This window comes from Antedon bifida, chromosome 2, assembly GCF_963402885.1.
Source record: "Antedon bifida chromosome 2, ecAntBifi1.1, whole genome shotgun sequence".
NCBI lineage: Eukaryota > Metazoa > Echinodermata > Crinoidea > Comatulida > Antedonidae > Antedon > Antedon bifida.
The window spans coordinates 27,103,114-27,114,665 of record NC_136227.1 but is presented as its reverse complement, the minus strand read 5'-3'; the positions used below and the strand labels follow the sequence as shown (position 1 = coordinate 27,114,665).

The window sequence follows — 11,552 nt, the reverse complement described above, 5'->3', positions numbered from 1 at the left end:
TAAATTAGAAATAGAAGAAGAAAAAAGATCTTTATATGTATTCTTTTGTTTATGCGCTGCATTTCTTACATACTGTAGTGATCAATAAAGTGAAGTGATCCAATAAAAAAATAATCAAGATGTAAGTCTATCATTGTTTCGTAATGTCTAACGTTACTGCAACGTAATATACCACCACATGATAAAAAACGGACCAAACATTTCTGTACAGCTCAAAAACCTTTATTTTGATCACTGGCAAATCGTTATTAATAGTCTACTGATCATTATACTAAGAAAAGTACGAATGCAGATTTATACCGGTGTGTTCTCCTTTGGATCCGGTATTAAGGTTACCATTTTTGGGTGATTGAAAGTTATGTACATCATATTGGCTTCCCTGCTTCCTCTTATTTATGTTTGTGTCAGATATGTAAATGACCGATTGATATTTATACCACGGAGAAATAACTTACTATTTCTGCGTTGTTTTATCAAACATCGGTTGACAATCGCAACTATTGGTGAAGAACAAATGTTCTACCAAGGCAATCCATGATAATGATTGGGATACAATTAAAATCAATGAGAAGTTTACCACTACGTTTTACGTACGTGGCTGGCCTACTGTAACATTCAATGTCAAATGCTGGATAACATTGCCATCATATGAAACGAGAAAGGAAATTGATGCATTTTGGGAATTTAAATATATTCATTTTATTTATTTTACTCAAGATTAGGCCTACATATAACAATAATGATCGACGACATACTTCAAACTCGAATGGAATACATTACATTGTGATATAAAAGTATATGGTTTGAAAAGATTACTTACATTCAATCTAACGTCCCGAAACGAAAGACCGCTACTAATTCATGAATGAGTCGTTCCTATATAAATTACGACAAATACTTAACCAAACCCAGTCATATCGTCCAGTTTCGAAAACTCTCTGAATATTTGTTGATTGCTTTTGCTGGTATGCATATTATTGTGGTTAATCACAATACATTTTTAAAATATTAGTTTTAGTACTTAATTTGCATTTATCAAGGTGATATTTAAGCCTAAAAATATTATATTTACAATTGCCCGAACTTGACGATTAACATATTTAGGTCAACGTATCCATTAGCATTGGGAATTAATATAAATTTTTATTATTAGTTTTCCTCAGTCAATTGTTGGTAGTTAATTTACATCCTAAGACGAGTACCACAACATCACAACCACCCAAATACAAGAAAATGGTAAATATTATAGCGAAAGTAAAAATATGACATGTTCGTATAAATCGTGAATGTATCATATTATTTGCATTTCGTTAGGTAAGTTAACATTAGAATTAATTATACATTACTATCCACTACTACGTATTAATAGGTGTATTTTATTTCCATCCAGATAATGGAAAATGTCGATGTATACGACAGTTACAACTCGGAGTATTTCTATGATTGGAGTTACTACTTTTCAACAAACATGACCGACTGGGAAGACTTCATTGAATCTATTTCATATACATTGAAGGATATAATTGTTATCGCCATATTTATGCCGATTGTCGTTATTTTTGGCATAATCGGAAATATCACAACTATTATTGTGATAGCTAGACATCAGCACATGCGCACTTCTGTTAATATGTATTTAGCCGATTTGGCGATTGCGGATACGTTGTTCGCACCTGATTTAATATGGACTTCTTTTGTTGATGGCCCACTACGAAATGAGTATAATATCGGTGTTGAAAAAACATGGTTTTGCAAGCTCAAAATCTACGTCGTCGATTCTACCATGCAAGTGGCGATTTTCACAATCTTTGCGATGTCCATCGAACGATATCGGGCGATCTGTCATCCTATTAAATTTCGTACCAGTAAGTCTGGATCGGTATCTAGAACCATAAAGACATGTTGCTTTATATGGCTTATAACGTTGGCATGGCAGTCGAGAAAACTTGTTTGGGTAGACATGATCGCATTTAAATTTCCATGGCCTGACATGTATAATGGCGTTCCAAATTCGACAACAACATGTGTTTATTGTGCTGATGAATTAGACTGTAAAATCAATGATTATCTTTATGTGTTTGATACTTGTTTATCGTTGACACTTATTTTAGTTGTAGTTGTTCTTTATACGGCAATGTTGGTCACCCTTAAAAGATCGAGATTCACTGCAGCTAATTCCACAGGTAACAAATCAAGATCTAAATCCGAGAAGAAAGTTTTTTAACTGTGTTTCTGACCGTCACCGTCTACATTGTTTGTGTTGCACCATTTGGGATTTTCAATAATATTTTAACCTATGGAGATGTTGATTACAACACTGCACTCCAAGTAATCAATATAATCCGTGTTGCACTATATATAAATTCGTCGGTAAATCCTATCATATATAATGCTGTAAATGATACATTTAGAAAAGCATTTCTAAATATATTTTATTACAATAATGAAAAAAGGAAAACACACGCCAATGCACATGCAGTGACTTCTGTTACACATGCAGCATATTCATCCTCGACAAATATTTAATACAATATAATGTGATGCATATGAACAATAGTTAACTACCAAAACCATGCCTACAAGATTATTTATTCAAATAAACACCGCAAGTTAGAACTCATGCATTGGTGATACACTAGACTTTAGTTATTGTTTTTTTTTTATGTTAGTTCACCAGTCGGCTTTTCGATTTTTTTTGGCCTGACGAGCTCAAGTAGTATACGTATCAAACGCCATATGTGCTAAACACATTTATCTTTGTACTAATATTAGGTCAAAACTCCGTCAGTCACCAACGAATGCTATTAATATATAGGCTACGTCGTCGACGTACGGTGTATCGAGTTATTTTTCACGATTTTTTCAGGAAAGATATTTAGACATAACATCCCTCTTTTACACAAATACCTTCTTTGAACAACACATGCTTCCCAGTTTCTTCTACAATTGCGCATTTATTCTTAAATTCCTCGTATGACGTTCTGGAATACCTTTACCTCCTCTCTAAAACTCTCCACTGAACACAGGGTGAAAACACTGTTAACATTAACCATTTTCTATTGCTATATCTATTTCTGCAGTCAACATTTATAATATTAATAATACAGAAAGCATTTATAAAGGATTTGATCAGACATGCGTTTCAAAACAATAAAAATAAATATATTTAATCTTCTGACCCTGTAGAGTTTTTATTATTATTAAAAGACATGTTAATTAATTTATTGGTGATTTCAGTTACAATTTAATGGAATCACTTGTGTAACAGTGGCACACGTTAGACAATACCTAACTAACGGTGCATCCAAAGCAAAATTAAAAAGAAAAAGCAAAATAACATGACGAATAAGAGATCTAGTCTCACTGAATAAGTAGCTCAACTACTATACTTACATAATAATAAAGTTGGTACAAATTAAAAGCAATTAATATACAGTTTAAAAAAAATCAAAACAAAAAAAAAACAATTTAAACATTATTTGCAGAGTTATTTAAAATTTCAGTTCGTTTTTTTCAAGAGTCTTTTAAATATATCTTACAAAACTTGTCAAAAATTGAACCAAGTGTGGTATTCTCAGAAAATAAATCATCAAGTAAATAGTGAAGTTTTAGGTCAGCGGAACAATTTGTAAATATGTCCCAGTACTACTCTTGTTTTCATATAAATAATTTTTTATTTCATCAAACACCTTATACCTAATATTATTTAATCCAGGACATTCTAAAAGGAAATGTTTAGTATTTTCAATTGACCCATTAATACATAATTTACAACTACCTTTGAAATTCTCGTGCCAACCAATCTTTCTTCCTTCAAGATCCAAACAGTTAGACCTAGCTTTAAATTTTAAATTTACTCCTTTAAAGTCAATTTTGTCATCCAAGTATTTTTCGAATGATGGTTTATCTTTATACATTAAATAATTGTTCAATGTTGATTTCTTTTGGGCTCTTTCGAACCATTCTCGATCATCATTATTACAATTTACTGGCATAAAATTTAACGAAAGGTCAACTAATGGATCTATATTAAAATAATTACACAAATCGTATTTTGAAAGTAGGCATCGAATCGTCACTTCCATTTCAGGTTATTTTTATTTTGCATGATTGCTTTGAAGAGTAGACGTGGCCACCTATCATCATCTAAGTTCTTCAACCGTTGGAAATATTTTATTCTAAAGTTGTTATGTATAGTGGCAAGTGAGTACCATCCTAGGTCACCATAGAGAGCTTTTTTAGCTGTATTTCTAGGTGCTTTTAGAATTATCCTTGCCATTTGATACTGAAGGTTTTCTATTTTTTTCAGATTTCCCTCCACTTAACCAAACGGAGCATCCATAATTGATAGTGGGCAAGCCAATCACTCTCCAAAGCAAATCACCAAAATAAACTCTATTCAAATCATCTTGGTTGTAAATATTAATTGTATAAACAGTAGATAGGAGTACATTAATTTAATTAACATAATCAAATGAACACTTGTCAAACGTTCTGCAGTAGTTGTCATTACTACAGTATTGTATGGACACGAACATTTCAATGGTTGAACCGAAATTCATGGGCGAAAAAAAGTAAAATTGAAATTTAATTTTAATTTTAATTCGTGTTTTATTTTCATAATATTTCATTTATATTATAATTTTGGTTCAACAAAAAAGTAAAAAAATACTATAATATTTAAGTTTGCTTACATTTCTTGTCATCTAGAAACGAAGATTATTTTGTTTGTTATTTTATACAATGTGCATGTGGTTATGGTAGTTAGAGTGTGTGGCCGTACCGTCCCAGAATAAAAATGTTAAACAGATAGATTGTCTCAGTTTTTTCTTGTATGGGGTTAACGGGGACTGATATGAGATTCCAGCAGAAAAGAATACAACACTGCGACACGATAATAAACTGTAAAATGTAATATTTTGTATCAAGAGAGCAGTTCCTAAATCCTCAGCATGTGAGATACAAATAATATTGCACATTATATCTACCTGAATCCAGAAAACTTTTAGTAGAAACACTGCTATCGCTATAGTATATTCGCACAGTTTCATGTAGACAACAATATTACTATATACATGTTAACGACAGCGCGATTTCCATCACCTAACCTAATTTACATATTTAGCAGGTGTACTGGTTTTGTTGATACAGTTTAATATGCCAATCCTTAAAATAAATTGAAGAAACACTAAACCTGGTGACCTATTTTATAGATTGTTGGATGAAAATACATCTCGTTTGAAGGCGTATACACTGTAAAAATAGTGTTTAGATCTTAAACATGTATGTTGTGCCCTCCTTAGCCTTAAAATGTTTAGATATGAACATGTTTAGGTTCTAAATACATTCTAAACATGTACCGTAGTCTGTATCCAACTCAATACATCAGTGACATGTTGCTAAACATAATGGAGCAATATAAAGACACGTTTAGGTTTTATACGTGTTTAATTTGTATGTTGTTGTGTTTCATATGTATGAAGCTCATGTGTGGAGGTGACATGTTGACTGCTAAACAAGTGGAGGAAAACAACACGTAGCTATAAACACGTTTAGTTTTTAAACACGCAAAACATGTAACTACGTGTTTATAAGCTAAATGTGTGGAAAAGGTGGGTTCAAATATATGTTTAAGATCTAAACACTATTTTTAGAGTGTACTTGTTTATTCTAAAACTAAAACTTCAACTGTAATTTTAATTTCTATATATAATCAGTTAGGCTAACTCTTCCCTGATATAATATAATGTTGACATGAAACACTTTTCTTGAAACAACCATACGTGTCTGAGATTACAGTGAAAAGTAAATCTATTGTTTAGTTTCTATAACGTTTTTTTTAATTACTGTATTATTAAAAACAGATTTAAGATATTAATCAAAGGTATTATGTTCTACATTATTAATACTTTAGATCCTGTGTATAATATTTTTTATTGGTGGTACCACTTATGGTAATTAAAAGTTATTTACTGCAGCTTTGACCGTACCTGAAGATTAATCTATGTTTTTCATTCTATGAGGTACTTAAATGATCGTTAGATATTGTTGTGCTTAGTTTTGGTGAAAACGACTGCCTCGCCACAAGAACACACGCATCGGATGACCAGCAAAAGTACGTATTGCTGAGTGTTTTTAAGTGTTCTATTCGCACTATTAATGGTATGCTAGCTTTATGGGGAGCTTAGTTTGTATGTAGTATGCTAATGTATACGCAGTAATTTTTCTTATTTATATTTCCAGATGGGTAACGAGGAAGTGTACTACAATAGTAGCTCAGAATATTTCTATGAAGCATGGAGCGACTATTCTTCAATGAACATGAGCGACTGGGATGACTTCATTCAATCGATTTCATATACAATGGTGGATAAAATCGTCATCACCATATTTATGCCGATTGTTGTTATTTTTGGTATTGGAAACATAATGACTATCGTTGTGATAGCTAGAAATCAGCGCATGCGTACTTCGGTTAACGTATATTTAGCCAACTTGGCGATTGCGGATACGTTGTTTCTTGCGTTGGCACCTGATTTATCATGGACTTCAATTGTTGATGGCCCAATACGCGATGAGTATAATATCGGTGTTGAAAAAACATGGCTTTGCAAGTTTAACTTCTACGTCGTCGACACTACAGTCCAAGTTGCAATTTTCACAATCGTCGCGATGTCCATCGAACGATATCGGGCAATCTGTCATCCTATTACATTTCGAAGTAATAAGTCCAGATCGATTTTAAGAGCCACACAGATATGTTGCTTGATATGGTGTATAACTTTAGCATGGCAGTCCAGGAAACTTGTTTGGATAGAAATGATCACACACCAATTTCCTTGGCCTGACATGTATAATGGAGTCCCGAACTTAACAAGAACGTGTGTTTATTGTAATGATGAATTTGACTGTAAAATTGATGAAACTATGTGGGTGTTTGATACTTGTTTAACGTTGACCCTTATTTTAGTTGTTGTTGGTTTGTATACGGCAATTTTAGTCAAGCTTAGGAAATCTAAATTCAATGCAGCTAATTCCACAGGTAACAAACAAAGATCGAAATCTGAGACGAAAGTTTTCATGACTGTGTTTCTGATTGTCACTGTCTACATTGTTTGTATTGCACCATTCGAGTTTCTGAATGTTGTCCTAATTGTTAGCGATTACGGATATGACTTTGCCATTAAAACAATTAATATTCTCCGTGTTGCACTATATATAAATTCATCAGTAAATCCAATCATATACAATGCTGTGAATAATGAGTTTAGACGAGCTTTTCAAGATATGTTTAATTGTAAGAAAAGTGGGAAGTCAAAGCCAACGTCTGATAACACTGACCGTACACTAACTGCTGTTTCATGTGTATCACACTCAAGGACAGGTACACAACAATAACATCAACAGTTTTATATCTTAAATATGTGTACAAATTATGAATAATAATAAAGTGCTTTTTGTGTGTTCAGTAGTATAAAGTACAAATCTGAATCCATTTAACTTTGTTAACAAACTAGCAATACTTTTACTTTAAAATATCAATAATACTATGATAGAGACAAAGAACTTGCTGTCATTTAAACAAGGCCATATACATGGCTGCAGTCACATGCGTAAATGTATTAGTGTTTACCGACATTTTAGTGTTTACTCACCGATAAGTGAGCTAGAGTCTCGTTGCACGCGACTAAAAATCGCATAGCATAGGTAACATAAGGTAAACATGACTGCATTATTGAAAAAAAAAATACTGTAGTACATTATTATTAGAAAAAGAAATAAATACGTGTCTATGTGGTATTGTAATTATTTTTAATAAAAGTAATGATACAACAATTGTTTCTTAGATCTTATGTGTTTGTATTTTGTTTTCTTTGTTTAAAACGTATGCAGACACGCACAACAATGTAGTCCTAAACTAAATACCGTACTTCACTCACTAGTATAATGAGGAAGGTATGACATAAATGACATTTAGAGTTTTCCGACCGATCGACATAGTTAGCTATAGAGTCGAGCTAAAAATCGCTTAGCATAGGTAACATAAGGTAAACATGATTGTATTATAGAAAAAAAAACACTGTAGTACATTATTATTAGAAAAAGAAATAAATACGTGTCTATGTGGTATTGTAATTATTTTTAATAAAATTGGTTCTTAGATCTTATGTGTTTGTATTTTGTGTTCTTTGTTTAAAACGTATGCAGAAACGCACATCAATTTAGTCCTCAACTAAATACTTCAATCATTATTACAATCACCGTTTGAAGTGACTATGCTACCAGCCTAAATGATCAAATGTTTTAATTATTCAAAAAACTTTGTCAACAAAAAGAAAAGAAATCAAATATCTTGTTACATTATACAGACGTCTAATGAATCGTGACATTAATAATCAATTAAACCAATTTATCTGTATCGTTTGTTGTATCTATTAATTTTCCACCAGTTCCATCAGTAAGAAACGTCCTGCTTTAAATCTAGCTCAGCGTAAATGGATGTTGGAATCATGGGTACTCCCATAATTAAATCCGACAATTGCTTAATTGATTCTTTTTTTATTTGGAATGGGGTGGCTAATATCATGTTTGATATAAGATATTAGGCTAATACCATGTTTGTCTACAGTCGATGTAAGTTAATGGGTTCTACATTAGTTGTACGTTATACTTAGCCCCAATTCTGTATTTATTGTCTTCTTAGTCGCGTGTAACGCGACTCTACAGCTCACTATGTCGGTCGGTTGGTCGGTCGGTCGGTAAACACTAACTTCAGCACGCAGCTGCAGCCATGTTAGTCGACAAATCGTAATTAATAGACTACTGATCATTATACTAAGAAAAGTACGAATGCAGATTTATACCGGTACTGTTCTCCTTTGGATCCGGTATTAAGGTTACCATTTTTGGTGATTAAAGGTTATGTACATTATATTGGCTTCCCTGCTTTCTCTTATTTATGTTTGTGTCAGATATGTAAATGATCGATCGATATTTATACCACGGATAAATAATTTACTCTTTCTAACATCGGCTGACAATCGCACCTTGCTGAAGAACAAATGTTCTACAAAGACAATCCAACATAACTTAAGATTGCCTTGGTTGTACAACCATGACAGGTAGTTCTCTGTCGTTCCTCGGAATAGTGAACATCTCGAGTTATCTGTATCTTTAATATAGACCGAAATATTAAATAGCGCGCCCTCTATCGCATTTCAACAAGTATTTGCTCAGATTTATAGTAGTAATAGTTTCTGATCGATGTATTTATATTAAGTGATGGCGTGGATACTTTTCAACGTACGTGGCTGACCTACTGTAACATTCAATCTCAAATGGTGGGTAACATTGCCACCATATAAAACTGCAGAGAAAATTTTATTTACTCAAAATTACGTATAACAATAATAATCGACGACATACTTCAAACTCGAATGGAATACATTACATGATGATATAAAAGTATATGGCTTGAAAAGAGTCGTGAAAATTACCCAAATTCAATCTAACCTCTCGAAACTAAAGCCCGCTACTAATTCATGAACGAGTCGTTCCTATATAAATTACTTATACTGGTATGCATATAGTGGTTAATCAAAATATTTAAAATATTAGTTCTAGTACTCAATTTAATTTCCATTTATCAGGGTGATATATAAGCCTACATATTATATTTACAATTGTCCGAACTTGAAGATTAACATATTTAGGTCAACGTATACATTAGAATTTAAATTAATGTATTAAATACGTATTTACATTTATGATTAGTTGTCCTTAGTCAATTGTTGGCAGTTAATTCTCATTAAGACGAGTACCACGACATCACAACCACCTAAATGGTAAATATTAGTGAAGTTTATAATATGACATGTTCGTATAAATCGTGAATGTATCATATTATTTACATTTCGTTAGGTAAGTTAACATCCAAACTAAGTATACATTAGTGTCCACTACTACGTATTAATAGATGTTTTTTATTTCCATCCAGATGATGGAAAATGTCAATGTATACGAAAGTTACAGCTCGGAGTATATCTATGATTGGAGTTACTACTTTTCAACAAACATGACCGACTGGGATGACTTCATTGAATCAATCTCATATACAATGGTAGATAAAATCATCATCACCATATTTATGCCGATTGTCGTTATTTTTGGAATAATCGGAAATATCACAACTATTGCTGTGATAGCTAGAAATCAGCGTATGCGTACTTTGATTTATCATGGACTTCAATTGTTGATGGTCAACTACGCGATGAGTATAATATTGGTGTTGAAAAAACATTGATTTGCAAGTTCAACTTCTACGTCGTCGACACTACAGTCCAAGTTGCAATTTTCACAATCGTCGCGATGTCCATCGAACGATATCGGGCAATCTGTCATCCTATTACATTTCGAAGTAATAAGTCCAGATCGATTTTAAGAGCCACACAGATATGTTGCTTGATATGGTGTATAACTTTAGCATGGCAGTCCAGGAAACTTGTTTGGATAGAAATGATCACACACCAATTTCCTTGGCCTGACATGTATAATGGAGTCCCAAGCTTAACAAGAACGTGTGTTTATTGTAATGATGAATTCGACTGTAAAATTCATGAAACTCTATGGGTATTTGATACTTGTTTAACGGTGACACTTATTTTAGTTGTTGTTGGTTTGTATACGGCAATTTTAGTCAAGCTTAGAAAATCTAAATTCAGTGCAGCCAATTCCACAGGTAACAAACGAAGATCAAAATCTGAGACGAAAGTTTTCCTGACTGTGTTTCTGATTGTCACTGTCTACATTGTTTGTATTGCGCCATTCGAGTTTCTGAATGTTGTCCTAAATGTTAGCGATTACGGAGATGACTTTGCCATTAAAACAATTAATATACTCCGTGTTGCACTATATATAAATTCATCGGTAAATCCAATCATATACAATGCTGTGAACAATGAGTTTAGACGAGCTTTTCAAGATATGTTTAATTGTAAGAAAACTGGGTCAAAGCCAACGTCTGATAACACTGTACGCTAACTGTTGTTTCATAATGTATCACATTCAACGACAGGTACACAACAATGTATCAACAGTTTTATACCTTAAAGATGCATTGTCCCTTTGACTAATTCCAAAAAAATAAAAAATAACAGATTTCGAAAAAGGTGGGTCATTTTGAAGTATCATAATAGTTATTAACTATCACCAAAAATTTGTCGAAAAAAAATCATTTATCTGAAATACAGACGTTTTTTTTGTTAAAAAAATAACTTTGACTTCCAGTCAAAGTTTTCGATCAAAACATATCCCATAATGAAATGCACTTGTTTGGCTACTCTGTATGCATAATCATAAAACGTCCTCGCGATCTGTATGAAAACACCTTCTCAATCGTGACGAGTTGTAAACAATCCTAATTAGCATCATGCATAATGCGTACTCGTGGTTTGAAATGTTTGTTTACTTTCGCTCGCGACGATTTTCCAGACAAATGTAATCAAACTAATTTACTTGTTAATTACGTAAACTTGTTGCTTTTTGGCTTGAAT

The 11,552-nt window shown here is 32.6% G+C and overlaps 2 protein-coding genes across 2 annotated transcripts; both read left to right on the top strand.

The window, feature by feature from the left end:
• Positions 1 to 6,199: 6,199 nt before the first annotated feature.
• On the top strand, positions 6,200 to 7,398 carry LOC144835570 (allatostatin-A receptor-like). Its single transcript, XM_078690650.1, has one exon. It carries the CDS (start codon positions 6,244 to 6,246, stop codon positions 7,396 to 7,398), a length of 1,155 nt encoding a protein of 384 aa, XP_078546776.1. The 5' UTR covers positions 6,200 to 6,243.
• Positions 7,399 to 10,545: 3,147 nt separating this feature from the next.
• LOC144835569 (neuropeptide FF receptor 2-like) lies at positions 10,546 to 11,040 on the top strand. The gene has a single exon (XM_078690649.1). It carries the CDS (start codon positions 10,546 to 10,548, stop codon positions 11,038 to 11,040), a length of 495 nt encoding a protein of 164 aa, XP_078546775.1.
• Positions 11,041 to 11,552: the final 512 nt, after the last annotated feature.